Source organism: Cebus imitator, unplaced genomic scaffold (assembly GCF_001604975.1).
Source record: "Cebus imitator isolate Cc_AM_T3 unplaced genomic scaffold, Cebus_imitator-1.0 Scaffold119, whole genome shotgun sequence".
In the NCBI taxonomy this organism is placed as follows: Eukaryota; Metazoa; Chordata; class Mammalia; order Primates; family Cebidae; genus Cebus; species Cebus imitator.
In genome coordinates, this window is record NW_016107434.1 from 3,227,753 (window position 1) to 3,251,362 (window position 23,610).

General features: G+C 40.0%; 1 protein-coding gene across 2 annotated transcripts in view; it reads right to left on the reverse strand.

Moving 5' to 3' along the window:
* The window catches only part of FMN1 (formin 1), a 421,043-nt gene that overhangs the window by 83,809 nt on the left and 313,624 nt on the right, over positions 1 to 23,610 (reverse strand). For both annotated transcript variants that reach the window (XM_017539536.2, XM_017539537.2), the window contains one exon: positions 126 to 218. In XM_017539536.2, the coding sequence (XP_017395025.1) occupies positions 126 to 218 (93 nt within the window). The remainder of the gene's footprint in view (positions 1 to 125; positions 219 to 23,610) is intronic.

Below are 23,610 nucleotides of genomic sequence, written 5' to 3' on the forward strand. Positions count from 1 at the left end.
AAGATGGGCTAATGAAATCACCAGAGCTGCCTGTGGTCAGGATGCAAGGGCTGTGAGCCTCAGAGAAAGCTTCATGGAATGGAAAATCAGGGCTGTGTGTATGTGCTGCTGACAAAGCTTCCTACCTTTCTGGAAGAACTCCTCTAGTTTGTCTTTGAAAGGCTGGAGATACTCCTTCGGAGACTCCTTGCACACCACCACCATCTGTTTTTCACTTGCTGTGAAAAGAAATTTAGAATTAGACTTACTCAGGAACACATATTTGCTCAGCTCCTGCTATGGACCAGGCACTGTGCTATGCACTTGGGTATCATCTGTGCACACCCCTTGTCAATTACTGTTTGTCCAAATTCCAGGGAGGAAAAAAAAACCAGAAATAATAAGCCAACAAAAATAATTAGTTCATTCCACACCTCTCTGGAGGAACAGGGTAATACATAATCCTTCAATTTTGCTTCTAGAGATCCAGAAAAATCTTGACCTAGGATAGATAAAATATTCTGCTTCTGTTCTCCCAAAGATAAAGAGAGGCAAAAACTATTTGAGGATTAGTCCCACGGAATTAAGGGCACGAGCTTCTTCAGATTCATACTCCAAAAGTAGAGCTTGAAAAAGATACTGCAGAAATTCGCAGGCATCCAAGTTGTCTAGAACTAGCAACTTGGCCAGGGTGACACATGTACCCCAACATGAGAACTAAGCCGAGGGAGAACCCTGTCTGTCCTTCCTGCTTCCCATTCATCTCGCCTTCCTTTTAATCCTCTACTAACACGTGGGAAATACTTTTTACAATTTACTTCAGATATGCTGTCTAAAATTTGTAATAGAATACCTTTTGATAATCAAGTCTGAGGTGACTTGACTTAAAAAATGACCTACCTTATTAGATAGTTATGATTTGGCTACATGGAAACCACACTAATTCATAGATCACCATCACAAAAGGTAGTTAACCCAGGCAAGAGATATCTCCCCAAGGTTCCTATGTGTTTGTGCCAGTTGCAGCACACACAGGGGAAAGAAAATCTTCGCTTCTACAAAGCTAGAGCTCAGTCATGATTACTTTTATCTTTTGACTACGGCCAAAAATTAGATATGTTCTTGTTCAAAAGCCTATTAATTAAGTACCGGAATTTCACCATAAAGATATCATGCCACCTTGTTCACAAAATAGAGAAATACACACTACATGTCTTAGAAGAATTTAAACACACAGGTAAGGCATCTTGGAAGAAGAAGGCTGGGAAGGAGATCTTTATTTACATTGGCAAATTCCTATCCAATAATTTGGCATACTTAAAACTAGCATTTCAGAACAATTATTGCAGGCAAAACAATAAGCATGTCAGTACAGAAATACAGAAAATGCAAAAGATGCCACTTAATTGTTCTCTGAAATTAGTTATCTGAAACTTTTCATTTGCAATATTGCCAACTAAATTGCAACTAGACAACTCTGGGGACTATAAAGTGGTGCTAAAAATAAAAGCACAATTTGAGGGAATGCTTTGTCATTTTCTGAGTCAAGGTCAAAATCACCTACATTCTCGGAGGTATCTAGGGATTTGTCATGATACAAGGATGGTACATCACAGGACAGGAGTACCTAAATTCAGGCTCTATTGACATGGTTTCTTTCTAAGAGTTTTTAATAGAGCTATGTAGAATATCTGCTATTAGCTATTCTGACAACCATTCCAAGCCTATCTAGAAAATCCTGTCCATTGGGATGCAAAGACTAATTTTTTAAAAATGACTTAACTTACTGAAAACAAAACAAAACAAAACAAGGCCGGGTGAGGTGGCTCACACCTGTAATCCCAGCACTTTGGGAGGCTGAGGCGGGCAGATCACGAGGTCCGGAGATCAAGACCATCCTGGCTAATGCAGTGAATCTCCATCTCTACTAAAAATACAAAAAATTAGCTGGGTGTGGTGGCATGCACCTGTAATCCCAGCTACTTGGGAGGCTGAGGCAGGGGGATCGCTTGAACCCCGGAGGCAGAGGTTACAGTGAACCAAGATCACACCACTGCATTCCAGCCTGGGCAACAGAGTGAGACACCATCTCAAAAACAACAAAAAACTGACAAAAAATACAAATCTTTACCTTGAGACAACTAGAATGAATTCGAAAAATCCAATCAAATCATCATTTAAAACATTCATTTTTTCCAATTTTTTTCCTTTCTTTATAAGTTTTTTGTCCTCCCTCCATTAGCTACTTTATAACTTGTCTGCTATTATTAGGTTGCCCTTCACCCCTTTTGAAGTAGATGGATCTGTGGCCAAATGGCAAGTATGTCCTTTCCACTACCATTCTTTTCTCAAAATAGGGCACTCTTGGCTAGAGTGATATCCAAGGAGCAAGAGAGTAGATGGAGCTGGGATATATTTTGCAGATGTAATGAATAGGTCTTGCTGATTCAGTCAAGGTAGGGGTGAAGCAAATGGAAGGGTAAAGGGGTGAGCAATGGGTTGCTGGGAGTGCCATTTACTGAGACAGAGAATAGCAGGGAAGTATCTTGTTGGATTATTTTTTTTAAGAGACAGATGAGATCAAGAGTTAAATTTGAAGTTTGTTAAGTTTCCTCTAGTCCCTATAACTTACAAGGCCATCTCATCCCCTGAAAACAAAGGGGGAAAGGTACAAAAGAAGATAAAACTATTATTATGATTAATGAGTTCTCATTGAGAATTCAATTAAATTCAAACTTCAGGGCCTTGGATTTAGGACCTTTTCCGTTACGGCATATTTCAGCTCTACTTCTCATGTGTATTTGACTAACCAAACCAAAGCTGTTCAATGTTTTCAAATTATATTATTCGGCATTCCCAGTTCCATGTCTTCATTCATGTGATTCTTTGCTCTGCTCTCTTGCCATACATACTTTCAACGGTATCTGACAAAGTCCTTTTCCTCCTAAAAAGCTTCTCTGAGATGCCACCATTGCCATAAAGCATTTTTCAACCCAATGTTTTTGCATCTTTCGAACATCTCTATTATCTTCGGCATAGTGTTTATGTTTTACCTTTTATTATACATATTTACGTAAAAGTCCATACATTAATTCCTGAGAGGTCATCATGCAGGATTCCTTTCCTTATCCCCAAACTTCTCTAGAGAGCTTCATGTATGTGGCCAAAGCATCAGATTTCCTTATCTTGGCTGAATGTTGTGGTTCACACCTGTAATCCCAGTGCTTTGGGAGGCCTGAGTGGGAGGATCACTTGAGGCCAGGAGTTCAAGACCAGCCTGGCAACACAGTGAGACCTTGTTTCTCAAAAAAATTTTAAGTCAGCCAGGCATGATGGTGTATGCCTGTAGTCCCAGCTACATGGGAGGCTGAGGTGGGAGGGTTGTTTCTACCCAGGAGTTCAAGGCTGCAGTGTCATACCACTGTACTCTAGCCTGGGCAATAAAGTGAGACAGACAAGAAAGAAAAGAAAAAATGAAAGAATGAAAGGAAGGAAGAGAGAAAGAGAGAAAAATAAAGAGGAAGGAAAGAAGAAAGGAGGGAAAGAGAAAGGAAAGAAAGAAAAGAAAGGGAAATAAGAAAAAAGGTGTCTTCATCTTACCTGGATTCCCACATGTAGGAAAGTTTAAATAAAATTAGCAACGTTGGCCTGGCACAGTAGCTCATGCCTCTAATCCCAGCACTTTGGGAGGCCAAGACACAGGTGAGCCTAGGAATTTGAGATGAGCTTGGGCAAAGTGGTGAAACCCTGTTTCTACAAAAAATACAAAAATTGGCTGGGCACGGTGGTGTGCACCTGTGGTCCCAGCTATTCAGGAGGCAGAGGTAGGAGGATCACCTGAGCCCAGGGAGATTGATACTGCAATAAGCCATGATCACATCACTGCACTCCAGCCTAGTCTCACAGGGTGAGGCCCTGTCTCAAAAATATATATATTAGCAATTTGACCCAGACTCCACGTGGGCTTTCCAGAGATGCAACGTGACCTACTTGTCTCTTCCTTCCCCTGACCCACTGCTTTCCAGGAGGTGGGTGCACCAACGGATCACCATCTCTGTATTCCTCAAATATGATGAGGTGTCCCAAGATGATCTGAAAGGGTTGAGTGTATTTTAAAGAACCCCAGAAACGTCCACCACTTCACCCCATGAGGCACAAGCAAGGTAACAAAGACGATTATCCTGATTGGATAGTTCTGAAGGTAGCCAGGGAAGTAGGAAAGACATCTGCTTTAAGGAAACAGCATTTCTCAATGAACATTTGTGGCCACATAAACTTTCCTGATTATTTCCAGCTATGATTCTGAGAATACAGTTAAAGAAAAGCTAGAAATTCACACAATATAAATTGGGAAGAGTTCTTTATTTAACCCTCTACTACATTCAAATTCCAAAAATTTCATTTATATAGAATTGTTTTTCATGAACATAAGGTAAAGCATGCCTGCAATTTACTAAAAGGATATAATTGCAGGCCTAACAATAATTCCTTCAAGGTTACTTCACCTGGTGAAAGCAGAGCTGAAGGCAGAGCTTGTTTCGCCAATTACAAAAGCAATACCTCCGCTTTTGCCTGAATTCACAGGGTTGATTGCTGCAGCTCTCCCTTTGTGCTAGATGTGGTGACAGAGCCCATGGGGTGCCCATCAAATTGCTCACATTTTATGAGGCCATATCATGTGGGTGGTAAAGAGCTTGTGCTTGGATAGAGACCCACTGGGGCTCAGGTGGGCTGTGGCTTGTTTTTCTCATCCGTAAAATGGGGACTGCCCCAACCATTGGCATGATATGAGAATTAGATGAGATAATTCATACATAGTGATTTGCAGAATGCCTGGCACTCGCAACCAGGCTCATAAATATTGTTATTTTTATGATTTAGTAAAATTGGTTGGGAAACATGTCTAAGTCAGAACAGCAAATCATGGCTGGGATGATTTGCTACAGATGCTGGGCACTGTATTTACGGAAATATGCCACAGTGCAAATCTCCTGTTTAGAACATAGGGATAATGATTTTCATTCCCGTGCTGAAGTTCCACCACCCATTGTGAGAATTCACTGAAGAATGCAGGCAAAGTCCTGGGGAAAGACGAAGCAAAATGGGAAACAATTCTCCTAGGCCTCTGAGCCTCACGGTTTTGAAATTAGAAACTGAAACCAGTACAAACGAGAGCAACTCCACTGCTGTACTCTGAGGTCCTCTCTGCACCCTCACGGGCTGGGATTCCCATGTGGCCTGTTAGAATTAAAATTGCCCACACGATCAAAGGAGAGGGCTGCCCTCCAATGGTACCCACACAGCCACACGCCCCAGAGGCCAGGCAGCTTGCCTGCTCCAATTTATTAACTTGGCTTATCCAAGATGCTTTCTAGTAGACAAATGGGAGACGTGAAGCCTAATTAATGATGACACCAGAGACTGGCAGTGCATAACAGGGAGAGGTCATGGACAAATCCACAAATGTTGTTTATTGTCCAACCAGAAGACTCGCATACGCTATTGCTAGACCACCAAGGTTGCCTTAGAAACAGGCTGTGCCAGGAGCTCCAGTGTTAAAAGCCAAAGTCACCCCAGGTTCTGTTTTTTTCTTTGTAAAGTATTTGGCAATTAAAACTAAATTGATTTCTGAAGTTAGTTACTACTAAATGATCATTGTGAGAGGGAGATGAACTATTAAAAACCAATACATAGTGAAATAACAGACTACATTGAGAATATTTTCATTTATAGGTTAAACACTTGTGGAGTATTTTAGTGAAAGATATGGCCTTGACTGTTTTAAGATTTCAGATATTATGCTGTTAAGGTCAGAGTTACCTGTTTTTTGTTTTGGACCCCTAAGAACAACAGATAAGTATTGAGCCACTTAAACAGCATAGGTAGGTTAGAAGAATGTAGCAATAAGACCTACATATAATTAACCAAAATCAAATATGTTTAATTGCTTTATAAATCAAATGTACATAGGCAATTGTTAAGAAGATAAGAAACTTGTTTCTTTTCCTATGAGCTGAAGGACCTACGGGCTTAGTTAAGTCAGAATACAGTTTTAGAGGAACGGAAACGTTTATCAGCCTATCTGCTTTTCTAATCTAGAGTTCTCTCTTCTTCCCTCTCTGGTTACTTAAGTCTTACCCCACTCTCCCACAGTCCTGTGCCAGTTCTACCTCTTCTTCATTTTTACAAGATCCATATCCGTTCCACAAGCTCTGTGCTCAAAGAACCACCATAGAAAATGGTTGCAGCAACATACGGAACTTTTTGACTAAAGCGAATTTTTGTATTATATCAATGGGGCTTAGACGAGAGATACAGATTGAAGTGAGAGATAAAGAGCCTAGAATGCTTGGCTAAGGAGTTTATCATAAAGGAATCCATTCAATAAATACATCAATTCAATACATGCCTACTGAGTACCTACTATGTGCCATACATTGTACCAGGTATTGGGGTTCCATCAACGAAAGAAACAGACTAAATTCTCTGCCCTCAGACATCATAGTGAATGGGTCACCAACTAAGATTTCTTAATGGGCAAGGCACATAGTAATTGTTTCTAGTAATTTGAGCTGTAAGCAAACCTATGAGTTATTTCCTTTCATGGTCATATATCCTGCTTTAATTTCTTTAGTAAGAAGAGGACGGTCTAGTGCTCTTCCTAGTGCTTTTCACACATTCATCAGTGGCAGCGGTGGGGTGGGAAGAGGTGGTTAGAAAGACTGAACACCCTTTTAGCTTTCTGCCTCCAAATACGCTTTTATCAAAACAAATGTAAAAACAAACTCAGAACTAAGAATCTCAATATTAGCATAACTTGCACAATTTTCTTCTTATGCTATTGGTCTTAAACTAAGAAATTACATGAAATTCATTGTAATAAAATACTAAAATTAGAACAGCAATATTTTATTTTGGCTAGCAGCAATTCAAGGAGTTCTATGAAAAGGAAAAATCGTAGTTAAAATTAATATTAGTTTTTTTATTTGCTTATTAAATCTTGGCACAAATGAGAAAGTACTATTTTGTGGCTATCTACTGTACACATTTTTTAATAAGACTATATGGAAAAGGCCACACAAAGGGAGATTTCAAGTTGGTTTAAGACATTTGAGAAAAGCCTGCAATAAAAAGTAAGTATTTCATGTTCTTGAGGTCTGATGCTAAATAGGAGTATTATAAATACTGGCAGGGGAAAGAGTTGTGAGTGGTATTACTGGAAATCACAGGGTAAGGATAAGTGGGAAAGGGCAAAGGGAAAATCTATTCAAGGAGACACCTACATAGGATAGATTTTGAAGGGGACTGCTAGGTCCATTTTCTGTTAAATACCCCTTCAAAGCCCAAATTTCTGAGTTCACATCAGACAACTGTGCATTAATGACCCATGTATAGAAAAGCCATATGTAACCAAAGATGTTTTCTTTCTTTTAACCTTGGTTTGGGGATTCACCTGATATCATATCCAAATTTTTCTTCCTAATGATCCTATTCATCCAAAGACAAGGCACTTTATTTAAAGTGGTCAAAAAACTCCTAATTCCCAATTGTCCATTCAAGTTAAAACATAGGCTTTAGACATGTAGAACCAAGGTCAGAATATTATCTCAGACTAATGTAGCTACACACAAGGACTTAGACATACAAGTGCCTTTTTATATCTACACATACAGTGTCTGAGCCTCAAAAGCTAATTAGAACATTATGCTTAGTGAGTAGAGCTTTGGTATATTCCAAGAAGTAGTAGCAATCCCAATATCCAACCATCATCTGATAAATGGATAAATAAAATATACTTCATACAAAGAATGAAATATTTGGCCATTAAAACAAATGAAGTACAAATACATGCTACAACATAGATGAACGTTGAAAACGTTATGCTAAGTGAGAAAAGTGAATCGCAAGAGACCACATATCCTACGATTCTGCTTTCATGAATTGCCCCAATAGACAAACCTAGAGGACTAGGAGAGAAACAGGGAGAGAGTGAGACAGGTTACAGCTAAGGGTGTAAGGGGGAAAAGGTTTTCTTTTTGGAGTAATAAAAAAATTTAAAATATTGATTGTGGCAATGGTTGTAAAACTTTGAGAATACACCAAAAGTCATGAAATTGTACACATTAAATGGGTGAATTATGTGGAATGTGATTTCATCTTAGTAAAGCTGCCTAAAGCTAAGCTAATGAGAAAGTCAGCCTTAAACTGGAACGATAATGAACAGATAAATGAAGAATCCCTAATTTGTACTTCTTTAATATAAGGTAAAATGATTTTCAAAATCTTAGGTGCAACTAGATCTTCATTATAATAGTTGCAATACCACTAAACTAGGAATCATAAGTGGGAAATGAGTTTGAGATGCACATATAATTGAGAAATTAACCATATTAGTTGATCTTCAAAAAGTAGTACCAAATGTTATTAAAATAAAAGGCCTACTAAAAATAACTGAACTTCATAAGAGAAATATAAGTAAAGCATTTAAATTAAAAGTACTAACTTGTGGAAAATTAAAACAATAGCTTTGGTACATTCTTAATTGTGGTATATAGATTTATGACGATAACTATACAAATATATACACCAACAATTGATACATTAGGAAAATTTCCCCTTTGAACTACTCTTGATATAAAGATGGATTTGTTATTAGCTTTTCATATACTGTATTTGGCTGGAAAAGTGATTTAATCTCTGACTCGTAGTTTCTGGATACATAAAATCTTGTGAGGACTAAATAAACATACAAAAACAGCATTTTGTATATTGAATAGTAAAATGCTACCCAAAATATTCTTTAGCTATTTAAAATAGTCAAACAGTAGGAAGGCTGGCTAGATAACATATTGTACATGACTTTAATCTTTTAGTTTCCAAGAAGGGCTAAACAATAACAGCAACCTCACAAACATTTTGAATAATTGACATTCCTAATATTTACATGTTTAATAAACAAATCATGTTATAGTCTAATCCTTTTCACAGTCCAACTTTCTTTTAAAAATTGCAATACTTTTTCTGCTTCTTGTTTCATGACCCATTGAAATTTACTTCCTCCCCATTGTGACACTGAGAAAGCACTCTGAAGTCACTAATTAACCCATTCTGTGGTCACTGTCCTCATTTTGTACCCTCTCCCTGACAACCCAGCAGGATGCTGCATCTTGACTACTTCTCCTTTTGTAAAATTCTTTATCCCTTTGCCTCTGAGTTCCCCATTGTGGGCTTTCCTCCTACTTTGGCCTGCCCTGTTTCCTGTGCAGCCTCATCTTCCTATATTGAGTCATTAAATATTAAATTTTCCCAGGGTTTGGCCCAGGACCTTTCCTCTTCCATGCTATGCTCTCTGTCTAGACAATGTCATCCAGGTAAACATTTCAGTAACCAAATTCTGAAACGTCTTCCAAGTTTACATGGCTAGCCCACAGTTTCACTTCCTAAAGAACTCTTTAATTCCTTACTCTCTGCCTGGCTGCCATAGTCTCAGCCTAACTGTTCTTCTCACATCCACCTGCTTCTTTCTGATTTGTACTTCATACCTGAGTCAAAATGACCTTTACAAAATCTCATTATGCCAGTCTCCTGCTTAAACCTGGCAGGCGCCTCTATTACTCTTAGAGGTTGTCTCCTATCCCTCAAGCTGGCCTGCAAGGCCCTACATGCACTGGGTCTTGGCTGCCTTCCTAGGTTTACCCTACTCTCCCTGCCACAGTGGTCCTTCTTTCAGTTCCTCAAGCATATTCACTTCTTCCCACCATTGGGGTACTCCTCTGCTATGCCATTCTCCTCCACTTCCTAGTAACCAGGGCCTAGTCAGTGGTTAGTCATCATTATGACCTCAGCTCAAAAGTCTGATCCGGATTTCTTTTCCACCTTCCATTCTGTACTGAGATCTCCTCTGTTACAAAGTCATAGCACTGTATACCTTTCCCCTTTTCATGATTATTTGATTTTCTCCCCTGTTAGGCAGAAACTGTATTTTTCTTACTGTCAAATCTCCAGCATCTACTATAATGTCTATCCAGTAAAAGATGTTCAATGGGTATTTGCTAAATAAATGAATAAACTACCAATTAAAGGCGAGAAACTTATACATGTGCAATATGTAGATTAGTGTCTTGATAGAATTTGGCTTAGTATATGCATAGTCATGTACCTCATAATGATGCTTCCGTCAATAATGGACCACATATAAAACAGTGGTGCCATAAAACTATGATGAAGCTGAACAATTCTGGTAGCCTAGTAATGCTGTAGCCTTTGTAACACTGTAGTGCAAGGCATTACCTTTCCTTTGTTTAGATATGCTTAGATACACAAATTCTTACCATTGTGTCATAATTGCCTACAGTATTCAGTACAACACTGAATATAGTTATAGTATAGTACAGCCAGTAGTACTATAATATACTATAAGTATATTTGGTATTCTACTGAATTATGTTGGGGGCTGTTACAGTACAGAAACCTGCTGTGCAGGTTTGTAGCCTGGGAGCAATAAGCTATCCCATATAGCTTAGGTGTGAGGTAGGCTACACTATCTAGCTTTGTGTAATTACATGCTATGACATTTGCACAATGATGAAATCGTGTAACAACACATTTCTCAGAATGTATCCCAGTTGTTAAGTGACACATGACTGTATGTATACATATGTAGACACATAGGCACATACAGACGTGAAAAACATAGCTCTTCATTTGTGTATGTATAATACATGTAGATGGACACAGGGGCTGGAGAAAACACAAGTAGACTGAATGCCATGCTATCTTCACTCACATTCACTCATTCAGATGTGAGATAGGCATTTTTTTAATCCCCAAAACTAGATTCAAAATCTTTAGAAAAGGGACAGTCATTATTGGAAACAAAGTCTTTGATAAATTTTTGCAACCAAGCATTCCACCATCCCCACATGAGGGCCTGAATAGGTGTTACCTAATAGTGTAGCTTTATGGAAGGCATGTTGTCTTTCATAACAGAGAAAGAAGAACTGGAACCTCTGTAAGGAGAGACAGATACAGAGAGATAAGGCTAAGAACAGAGAGGAACAATTGAATCGGAGAAGGCTGGCCTCTGGGGCCTCCCCCGGCTTCAGTGAAGCCTCCTGAACTCATATTGCTTGCTTTGAGAGTGGGCTGTGAATACTAAATACAGGGCTGAATTTTATGCCAAGTTTGGACCTAGTTCAGAAGACAGCTCACACAGAAGCAGGAGTGCCCCTATGCATCCTCCAATACTCTTGCTTTCAAGTCTTATGGATAGCTTTGTCTTATGGGATTTCCAAGTATTTGCTCTTAGGTCAGAGGACACTGGGTGGTTCTGAGCCCTATTATGAGTATATATGGTTTCCCTAAATACTCACACATCCAAAATACTTATTAAGTATCTGCTATATGCCACTGAGCTGAATGTTGGGTACAAATATTTAATGAGATTGGTCATTTCTCCTCCAGAAACATTGACAGTCTAGCAGCAATGAGAAAGAAGGAAATGAACAAATTGTGGTGTCATGGAACACTGGGTACAGGCCTCTATTTCACATTAGGCCAGGAAGGTTCTCCAGGAGAGATAACATGAGTTGAACTGCAAAGGTCAAGCTGGAGCTGGCCTTCAACCAGAGTGAGGAAAGAGAATTGTTTAAGGGGAAATGTCATGAATAAAAGTAAAACATGATGAGAATGCATGGGCCATGTGAGATGAGTTCAGTGGTGCAGCATGTCTGGTGCTCTGGGACCTTCTCTCCTCCTCAGATCACTAGTGTTCTGCATTCGGATTTTGGTGTGAAGGAAAGAGTGGGTGTAGGGCAGAAAAGCTGCTGGGCCCCAAAGCTATCCCAGGTTACACACAGGTGAACGATGACAAGACTGGTGACCAGCCTGGTTAGGAAAAGTGTCGCAGACATAGGGAGCTTGCAGTTGCTTAAAGTAGTTAGGAAAAGTCTCACTGTGAAGATATTTGACTAGAGCTTAAATCAGAGTAAGGGAGAGACTCATAAGCAAGCTTGAGGTGGAAAATCAAAGGCATTATTTAGAGCATGTTAAGTTTGAAATGTTAATTAGACACTTGTTGTATGCAAAAGTCTGCAGTTTGGGACTCATGGCTGGAGTAGAAATACAAGCCAGGAAGTCACTGATATAAAACTGTATTTAAAGCAACAGCAAAAGATGAATTAACATGGGGAGAATATAGCCAAGGAAGGGGTTGCAGGACAGACCCTGGGGCCCGTGTACAGTGGAGGAGAGGCCAGCAATGAATGGAGAATGAGTTGGTAAATACGAAAGTGAGCGTCTGGAGTTACATGGCCTGAGAGGAAAACAGTATTGCAGGAAAGAAAGAGCAGTCAGGTCTGTGCAGAAAGGTCAAGTGAGATGGAGACAGAGAAGTAACACTGATTCTCGTGACACAGAAGTCACTTGTAATCTCAAAATCAGTTCCAGGGAAGCTGGCCGAGCGGGGGAAAAAGCCAGCTTGGAGAGGCGTGAGGTAAATGGAGAAAGATTCTGTAGCCACTTGTTTAAGCTACAGAAAGAACACCAAAATGGGGAAGTCACCGGAGTTAGACCTAAAAGATAGCTCTAGTTTTCCTGTTCAAGGGTTACAGATCAAATGAGGCCATGCAAGTGTTGTTTTCTTGGTACTTTAAAATTGATTAGCTCTTATCTGCCTGGGATGTTTTTGATAGTTTCCTTTCATGGTTGTAGGACTCCTTAGAAAGATTCTTCCTTTAATATTTCAAGAAAACTCCCAAAGCCCTCATGTCACAAAAATCATTCCATACAAGAAGATATTCTCCAGGGCTACTTTGATCACGTGCAGAAGAGGTCTGACCCTTTACAGAGTGGGTGCCTCTTTCTCCAGAGGAATGTTGCATAAAAATAAACCCACCAGGAAGCTTGAGTCCAGGGGAATCCCATGATTCTGATTCACTCCACTGAGGGAGGCTGCCCAAGATCAAATTCACCTTAATGTCCCGTGATCGGGAGTGAGTATTCTCCAAGAAAAAATTTAAGCAGAAGTGACAGGGCCAAGTGAGGACATGCCAGCGTGCTTTAGGACTTTGGAAAGACTTGCAAAGCTGGGCCACTGACTACAGCCTTTGCACGGAATTGTCTAAAGCACTATTCAAAGGTCCCTCCTACCCAACGTCACAGCTGAGTCAGAATTTCCACTGTGATGATTATGTGGTTACGGATGAAGCCTTGGTTTGCGAGACATTAGCATGAAAAATATTCATAAATCACCTACCCATGACGAGGCCTAAACATAGATGGATTGAGTATGATTTGACTTATAGGGTGTTAAGCGATCCAACCATTTATTCAAAAACATCCCTTTCACTGGTCCCCACAAAAATTGCCACCATTAGAAGCCTTCCCTTGAACTGAAGATGGTAACTCCAGAAGTTTTGTTAGAAATGCCTATGTATTTGTTGAAAAAGAAACATTGTCAAGAATAATTTAACACTTGAAATTTCTTGCCTCTCTTTTTTTTTTTTTTTTTGTGAGACAGAGTCTCACTCTGTCACCCAGGCTAGAGTGCAGTGGCACCATCTCAGCTCACTGCAACCTCCACCTCCCGAGATCAAGCAATTCTCCTGCCTCAGCCTCCCAAGTACCTGGGATTACAGGAGTGTACCACTATGCCCAGCTAATTTTTGTATTTTTAGTAGAGCTGGGGTTCACCATGTTGGCCAGGACAGTCTTGGTCTCTTGACCTCGTGATCCGCCTGCCTCGGCCTCCCAAAGTGCTGAGATTACAGGCAGGAGCCACCACCCCGCCTGTAGAAATTTATTTCTAAGTTTGGTTTAGGAGGTAGGGGATTTCAAAAACAATAGGTAGGAAAGTTGTGTTAAAGTGGAAGAAAAAGGCGCATACTGCAAGGCTCTTACATTGAGGTAGACTGTAGTGGGGGGTCCTTAGGCAGGCAGCCCAACCATGAAGGTACTGGGCCTCTGAAGGGGAAGGGAACTCCTCTTTGGGAGGAGAGCAGTGACTATCTTCTGAAAAGTATTAGGAAGGTAACATATATACACAAAGACATTTGCAAAAACAGTTTTAAAACAGCAGAAAAAGCAAATCAGTCGTGTTACCATGATAAGAACACAGTCACCATCAGGCACTTTCTCTTTCAGGGTCTGGGCCTCTGTATCACACTCTTTGCCCCTCCATAATTTTATGGGGGTTGCCTTATATTTGATACAGATTTTTTTTGTACTTTGTTTCTATTAACATATTATGCACACAGTCTCCTGTTATTTCACAAAACCCATAAGCACGTTTAACAGCCATATAAAATTTCATCAAATAGGTATGCCATAGCTCACTTAATTCTCCTGTAGTTGGACAGTAAGACAGTAAAATCCTAGTCAGGCTTGAGTCACATCTGTGTCCATACAAACTTATTCTAGTTTGAGAGTCATTTCTTTAGGAGAGATACAAGGAATGAAATTATAGGTAAAAAGGAAAAACCTTTTTCAAATTTTCAATATATAGTGGTCAAACTGTTTTTGGTATGAAACGGGTTGCACTACAATGGAAGAGATGAAAGGGAGAGATTTTGGAAATTAAACTGTTTTTCTGTACCACTTTGCAGAGGTGGCTGGCTCCATGTAAGCTAGAATGGTGACCGCCACTGTCATATAGGGGCTATGGTCATTGCATGTGAAGTGCAAAACTCTGGAATGGAAAACGGCAAGAGGACCATCCATCCACTGAGTAATTTCCTCAAACACAGACCATAACTGGTGATATGAGAGCTGATACAAAAATCGGGGATTAATCTCAGCGTAAAACTAGGCTTGAGGCCTGTGAATGAAAGTTACTTTTTATTTTGGAAAGGCCCTAATGTGTTTAATTGAAATGTAAATTATGCTACTATCAGCACTAGCAAAGCTGTCTGAACTTGGGGAAAGTATACAGCAAACTCACATAAAACACTCAGATTTTTGTAATATACATTTATGTAATTATAAGCACACATAGTTTTAAATGCTCAGACTTTCCAATCAACAATATCAAGTAATTATTTGGACACAGGATTACAATTTGAGCCATCTGTGAAGAACTTATAGAGCCTATATTTTGGGGCACCCCCGTTAAATACTACTTCAAGAAGCACACAGGTATCAGCGCAAGACACTGGTAAAAATCAGCAAAGGCAAAGTAAAGCTGTTAACGTAAAATGCCTCACTCCCTCCAAAACTATAGCCACACATTTTATCCACTGCTCTAATCAGGAAAATAGTACTTCCATAGGAATGCTTAAATAGTAAATATATCCTCTGGAGTCAAAATGCACATTTTGTGGCAATTTTTACTAGAATTAAGTGAGGATTCTCTCACATATATAAACCTTGAAGGCCACAGGCCTGAGCGTCTTTATGAATCAAGGAAATCAGTAAGAGGAAGAGGTATTACAGCAATGCTGGTCTTAGGACTGTTCCCCTTCCAGCAGCACAACGGCTGGCAACAAAGAGGCCAGTGATTAAGATACACAAGCCTATTAGCAAAAAGCAACCTGTTCCCACATTGCTCCACCAGGACAGCTGCAAGCCTTCCATGGTTTCTCTGACCTCTGGGCCCATGTTCCCATTTCAGCCCTCGCTGGTTAGTCACATTAACTGTAATTTTCTACTCTGGAAAGTGTTTACATCTAAATGAACCATGAGGAAATAAAGGAGAAATGATGGAAAGGCAGAAGGAGAAGAGAGGGGAGGAAAAAAGGATGGAAAGTTATTTTTAAAACACATAACCTAATTTGGTGGATGAATTCTGGTATCTAGTCTTGGCTCGAGCAACTGCCGGCAAAGCATGGAGCTGGCAGCCACTGCTAATCAGTTTGCCACTGTCTTCAGATTTAATGCAATATTTGGCTCAGACATTTTTGAAAAATCCCCTATTCCAGCTAAAATATTTACACAGTCCTATGTGTCTCACTTAATGCCTGTTAAGCAATCGTCTTTTAAAACTCCACAGACACTTGTAAATCTGTCGGGAGAATTGTGGCCTGTAAACAAGGTTTCATATAAAGAAGGCTGCATTGTCAATTTTGGGGGAGTAGGGATTTCTTAGGATGTGTTTGAAAATAAAGTTGAAGATCAGAAATAATCTAGAGTGGGTAACAAACTGGCCAATAGACTCACTTGCTGGACGCTGTTAGCAGTATTAACGGGAAGCCTCCAGACACTGATCTCAGCTATTTAAAACTGTGCTCTCCTGTAAACCTGTCATTGATTTTACCTCTCTCTTGAGTTATGGTGCAGGGAGAGTTTCTGGTCCAGCATCCCCTGGCAGTCTGCATCCCAGGGCCTGTCAGGCTAGAAAAGATGAGCTGCTGAAGCCTTTAACAGGAGGCTATTACGTTATACGCAATGTGAGTGTGTTTAAGCATCTTAGGCAGGATGGGGACTGCTAGAGGAGAAGGGGAATTCTGGGCAGGGCTGACATTGAGAAGAACAAGATGGCTGAAATGACAAATAGTATCCACTGAGATAGGCTAGGTGTCATAGATTCTGAAATGCCTATTAAGCTCTTGAACATCCTCAGGCCTGATGTTAATAAGACTAGGTGATAAAACTTGAAGTCAAGGGAGGCCCCTCCAAGCTGTCTCCTGCTGGCCTGGGGAGCCCCAGGATCTTGTCTCTGTCTTTGGAATGAGTCAGGTACTTGTAATATGACTGAGCAAACTACTCCATCATTTAATGATTCCTAGATTAGCTGCCTTTTTATTTTTATTCCATTTAATTGTTGAATATGCCATGGGTCATGAATCATAATTTTATATTAGTTTTTTTTTTTTTTTGAGACAGTCTTGCACTGTCGTCCAGGCTATAGTACAATGGTGCCATCTCGGCTCACTGCAACCTCTGCTCTTTGGTTCAAGCGATTCTCCTGCCTCAGCCTCCCAAGTAGCCAGGATTACAGGTACCTGCCACCATTGCCGGCTAATTTTTTGTATTGTTAGTAGAGGTGGGGTTTCACTATGTTGGCCAGGCTGGTCTTCAACTCTTGACCTTGTGATCTGCCTGCCTCAGCCTCCCAAAGTGCTGGGATTACAGGTGGGAGCCACCACACCCAGCCTATATTAGCTTTAAAGAAGAGAAATCATACCTTAAATGTACACATCACTTTAAAAGCTCAAGCCCAGCTTAAACACTTAATTTTGGGATGTCAGGGAGTTAGGAAAAGGTATGTGTTGGATTGGAAAAAAAAATGAGATATTTGTAATTTCAAGGCATATAATGCCTTGAAACTGAGGTAGTAAATATTTGTTGATGCTCTTCAGAATCACAGTGAGGAAGGGCTTTGCAGATGTTTTATGAATCTTCAGAACAGCTGGAGGAAAATCTGTATACCTTCCCTCTGTACACCCTCTATCAGACTGACAAGTGTTATCACTATTCTCAGGTATGGTCAGATTCCTGTTCCTGAGCAGAAGAGAAATCACAAGCAGGAATAAATCTCTCCCCTAGAAAATGGGGATAAAACTTACCCTTAAAATGTGTTTATAAATGACTTGATATTTCGGTGAGTTTATTTAAAATTAGCAGTGAACTCAGTGCTAAGAATAAATATTTGCTGAACAAATTAACTGTCTGAAAAGGTCAACTAAGATCTGTCTCATTTTCTGCAAATTTTTTTTTCTTTGATACCAGGAGATTTGATGACTTTTTAAAGACCATCAAAATGGTCCAGAAAAGGTTTAAAAACACAACCAAATTAGCAGTGTTAGTACATTAACCATTACAGATGTTCCTTGGGCGTTTCCTCCTTCCGTGTACCATGACAGGAAAAGTTTCTGATGCAGTGGGTCCTGGTCCTCCATGCTGACTTGGACATACTGTCCATTTATCTCTACACCCAGTAATTCCTTGAAAACAATATCAAATTCTCAAACTGTATAATCAAAAGCAAATGACCCTTCAATGGCCAAGGGTGTCTTAGACCTCAGCCTGCTTTATGTATGTTATCTCATTTTACTCCTTATGAGAACCCTATGAAAGTTTTCCTGCTATCACCCCTGCTTTTCAGTGAGAATTAGTAAAGTCACACAGATAGGAAGCGGTCTAGTCGGGATCTGAATCCAGGGGTAACAGACCCCCTTCCCTTATACTGTGCTGCCTCCTACTTTCACCATCTGCAGAGAAGTTCTAGAAAAAACTGAGACACTTATGAGAATCTTTTGTAAACTGTAAGGAACTAAGTAAAAAGAAGCTAAAAAAAATTGACCAAGTGCTACCACTGGGATCCTGTCATTTTAAATGGGGAAATGGTCTATCAGGAGGCTGGGTTATTAAGTAGCATGGCAGAGACCTGAATGAGGGCTGTCCATTCCCTGATAGGTCTGTCATCTTTCCAGGTGTATTAAAAGTTAGAGTTATAGTTCTTGGCCCCTATTCACCTAGGAGCCACATGGAGGCTAAGTTATCTGGGAAAGAATATGGGAGAGATAAGGATACTGGCAAAAACTCCAGTCCCCTTTGCAGAGGCTAAGGAGGTCTCCCTCTAACTTCACTCATTTGGTTGGCTGACATCAGAAGAATCCATTTGTGGATTGTGAATCTTCCACCGAGTCCAAGATATACAACTTACTTGGGCAGAAAAAATATTTTGATATTCCCAAAACGACCCACAAATCTATTTCTGTGAAGAAAATGTTTTGATCCAATACAAATTTATGGTACAGTAGCTTGGGCACTGGCTTGGCAAGTCAAGGACCCAAGTTCTGTGCCTGGTTGGGTGATCCTGGCCATGCCGCTTCCTATCTTACAGACTCTGTTTTCCAAGCTGCATATGCCTGCCCTACTCACTTGGGAGGTGAAGCACCATAGGCAGGTAAACTATGACTAGTATAAGAGTACCTTATAAAAAATCAAACAGGAAATACCAAAGACACTTTCTTAATGAACTTGCTAAATTAATGTTACTTTCCATTCCTCCTACTTGATTTAGTCTTCCCGCTATAGAGTAGAATCCTAATCAAAAGCAGTTGTGTTATTTCTAAACCTGTTTATGACTGTTCTTTTTACTGAAATTATCTAATGACTTGGTGGTAAACTACATATATGACTGCCAAAAGGTACTATTTCTATAAGTTTAAATGAAAGAAGCTAAAATATTGCTGTTAAATATAGGTATAGAAGGCCAGTGGAAACTGGGGAGACATGGCAACTAAATGCAATGTGGTAGTCAGGGTTTGATTCTGAAACAGAAAGGGGACACAAATGGAAAAAACCAGTGAAATCCATATAAAAACTAGCATTCAGTCACTATAAATGTATCATTGCCAGTTTCTTAGTTTTAGCAAATATATCACAGCAAGGTGAGATGCCAGCAATGGGGAAACTGACAAGGGCTAGACGAGAACTTTCTACTCTCTGCAACCTTTCTGTAATTTAAAAATTATTCCAAGACAAAAATTAAACTTCATTGTTTAAAAAGTGTGGGAAAGACTGTTTTAAAAGATTGAGAATAATTCTAATACCTAGAAAGATTCTGTGGTGATATTTACAGTCTTTACTTAAAAAATACAGTAGGGATATTACAGATGATCTGTTATGGATGTGGAGTATGTAGGGAAGACCTATAGGACTGCATTCAACAGATTCACAATCCAAGAAAAGGCCTCATCCCTGCATCAAAAGGCAGACAAAGGATACAATATTAATTTGTTGTAAATTAGAATGTTAAGGGATACAAGTCCATGATTCTTGATTCTGGCTATTTTTTTTCCATTAACCTACCACACTGGACAAGTGCTTGGCTCTATAAAGATAGATGGTATCTTGCTGGGCAGGGTGGCTCTCACCTGTAAACCAAGAGCTTTGGGAGGCCAAGGCGGGTGGATCCCTTGAGGTCAGGAATTTGAGACAACCCTGGTCAACATGATGAAACCCCACCTCTACTAAAAATACAAAAAATTACCCGGGCATGGTGGCAGGTGCCTGTAATCCTAGCTACTCAGGAGGCTGAGGCAACAGAATCACTTGAACGTGGGAGGCAGAGGTTACAAGCGAGCCTAGATCGCACCACTGTACTCCAGCCTGGGCAACAAGAGTGAAACTCTGTCTCAAAAAAAAAAAAAAAAATAGATGGTATCAACACAAGAATTTTTGAGGCATGAATTCAAGAGCTCTTTCAGAGTCATTTACAAAGAGAGCACCTGAGATGCAAGCCTGATATAATTTTACAGTTGACTTAAAAGAAATCTTGTAAATGGCCAGCATTCCTAGGATTTTTAGTTGTTCTAATTAAGTCAGTCAGCCTAGGGAGGAATCCAGTACAGTAGCCCTTCCTCGATAAGGAGAATTGTAGAATGAACTCAAATAGCATAGTAAGAATGATAATCTCAGAAACTCAGGAGTGGAATCTATCCTCAAAATCGTCTAGCAAACTACCAGTCTGATGGTAACTACTCTACCTACTCACATAATACAATCTTTCAGCAAGCAGTGGGTAAGGAACTCACTGCTGCTCAAGGCCATCAGTTTTCTCTTCAGACAACTTTAAAATCAGTCTCTCTAAAAGATTTTACTCACAGATGCTTGTTTGACATCTTTGGCCATAAGGAAGTGATCTAATTTCTCTCTAATAGCAGAGTCAGCAATTATCTGAAGTTCACTACTCATTTCTTTCATTGTTCACTTGCTCATTCATTCATCTACCCATTTAGCAAATATTAATTGACAGCATATTTGTGGCAGGTGCTGAACAGGACGGTAAATACAAACATGAAAAGGTCATACATCTGCCTTCAAGAAGCTAGTGGAGGAAGGGAGAAAATTTGCAAATAGAAAATAATATGAAATATGAATACAATGTGAAAGTAATATGAAAAAAAGAAGGCTGTAATAGTGCCTATTCAAAGTGCCTCCTGAAGACTGGGTGGGCAAGGAAGGCTCAGGGCATGGGACAATATGGCAGAAGGGCTTTCTAGTAGAGGGAACCATTACTGCAATGATCCTAGAGCAGAAACAAGCATGTCGTGTTGGAACACAAAGAAGGCCTGTGTGGCTGAAGTATAGTGGGCTCGAGGGGTGGGTGGTATGAGAGGGGAATGGAAAGGCAGAAGTGGTTAAATCATGCACAGTTTGTAGGGCATGACTCTGAGGTTGGATGTGATTCCAAGAGGAATGAATATGAAGTAACAGAGTGCTATGACCTATGCGGCAGGTGGAGACTGGATTAAAGGAAGGGGAAGAGTGGAAAGCAGGGAAACCTGGTAGGCATCTATTGGTATGGGCCCGGTGAGAAGGTGGTAGTTTGGATTAGAAATGAGATAGGTGTGGAGATGGAGAGCAATGAATCGATTCCAGACACTTTTTGAAGGTAGGCAAGAGGACTAGTTGTCAGATAAAAGGGCACAAAAGGAATCAAGGAAAAGTATGACACATTTGGCGTATGCTATGAAAAGGAATTTCCTTTGTAGGATCCCAGTAAATCCTCTCAAATAATCAGGGGAGGAGGTAGTATTACACTTACTTTTTTTTTTTTTTTTTTTTTNTTTTGAGACAGTCTCGCTGTGTTACCCAGGCTGGAGTGCAGTGGTGTGATCTTGGCTCACTGCAACCTCCGCCTCCTGAGTTCAAGCAATTCTCCTGCTTCAGCCTCCCAAGTAGCTGGGATCAGGTGCCCACCACCATGCCCAGTTAATTTTTGTATTTTTAGTAGAGATGGGGTTTCACCATACTGGCCAGGCTGGTCTCAAACTTCTGACCTCGTGATCCACCCGCCTCGGCCTCCCAAAGTGCTGGGATTATAGGCGTGAGCCACTGAGATGTCAGGGATGAAATGATTTGCCAAGGGTTACACAGCTTGTGAAGCAAGAATTTGAATTCAGGACTTCTACCCAGACTTTTCCATGAATTGCAGCTTTTATTTAAATATTTTATGGTTCTTGTCAGGGAAAAATCTCAACTAAACACGTTCTATTAATCATGCGTTTTTATAAATACAGGGTAGAAACAAAGGGTGCAAACTGAGAGGCGGAAACCAGGACAACATAACTCATCCTTCCCACCTAGAAATGTCACAATCACAGCTTCAAAGGAAAACACAAACTTCTTCCATTAATTAAATGGATGAATCAAGTTTCAGTTTCCTCTCTCCTTTCTGTACAACTTGTCTTTGAAGGCATTTCATTTGGGAAATGTGTGACCTTTAGTCTCCATGCTCACTTAATTGAATACTTTGCATCAAAAGTCACCATGCTGATCAACATTTTACACCCACTGCTTTTCTGAAATACTTATCCCAGTTCCTTAGGTCTGTTTTGTTGAAATCATTTTACAAAAATAAATCATATCAAAGCTTTTTCTTTTTTATTATTTCTAAAACTTTGCTTGCAAAACTAAATATTTTTAACACCATGGCAACACAGTCAGGACTCTGGCTAACATGACCAGTCTCCTACCAGTGCTCAGACTTAGTAAACTACTGCTTGGACAAATGGGCTGTGAAGGAGGAAAGAGCTAATAAATTAGGGATGATCAATAATCATTCAAGTCATGTCTTCTGGAGCTTCCCAAAAGGTGATACGTTAGCCAGAGTTGTCCTAATGATCAATACCCTGCTTTCCCTTCTAGAACACACCAGCGTCCACTGAGTAAAGTGCAGACTGCCAGGCTTCTGAGGGTATTTAGGTTCTTCTCACACCTTCTGAGGTACCTCCTCAGGCAGCACTTCATCTGTGCCTTTCAATATCCCTTTTTGTGTGTTGGGCAGAGTCCAGAAGTATGATCATCTCCATCTTTTTTCAGTTGCGATTCACAGAGGTTAAGTGATGTGTCAAAAGTGCATGGTTTATCATGTGGTAAGTGGCAGAATTAACTCTAAACTTAAATCTCCTAAATCTCAGTTCAGTACTATTTTCAACACACCAGCTTCTGCCATTGAAACCTAACAAATTCACAAATGCTTTGTTTCATTGTGGGGTTTTTTGTTTTTATATATTTGTCAAAGTGATACATGCACAGAAAAAATCAATGCATTCTGTGCACTCTAAGCACAGCAGTCCCCTATCTCCACCCCACCAATTTCCTCAACAATTTCTCCTCAGAGGCTTCCTCTTTTACCAGTTTTACCTGATTATTTGGTGCTTAGCAGTATGTCTCTAACAAGCTTCTACTGGTATTTTTAAAATGTTTCTCTTTATCAACTGTAAATGATGTTCTTTCTTCTATTCCCACCTCTTAACTTCCATCATCCCAATACAGCACATGGTACCACGACTTGGTTAGACTAGAATTTAGTGTTGACGTTATGATTTTGCAAAAAAACAACTCGCAGTCCCAGCTGACATATGTAAACTCTGATTATTCCACATTTCCAGCACATTCCTCTTTCTCTCTCTCACTTGATCTCAAATTTTTTTTTTTTTTCTGATTTGGTTTTTCTATGAGCTTACCGTTAAATGAAACTCACACTTCTTACTAGTTGTATAAATCTTTTGTCCAAACATTCAGATATGTTAGATGCATTAATTGCATATTCCTTAAGAATCTTCTCCATGAAGGCTGAGGCAGGAGAATTGCCTGAACCCAGGAGGCGGAGGTTGCGGTGAGCCGAGATAGCGCCATTGCACTCCAGCCTGGGTAACAAGAGCGAAACTCCATCTCAAAAAA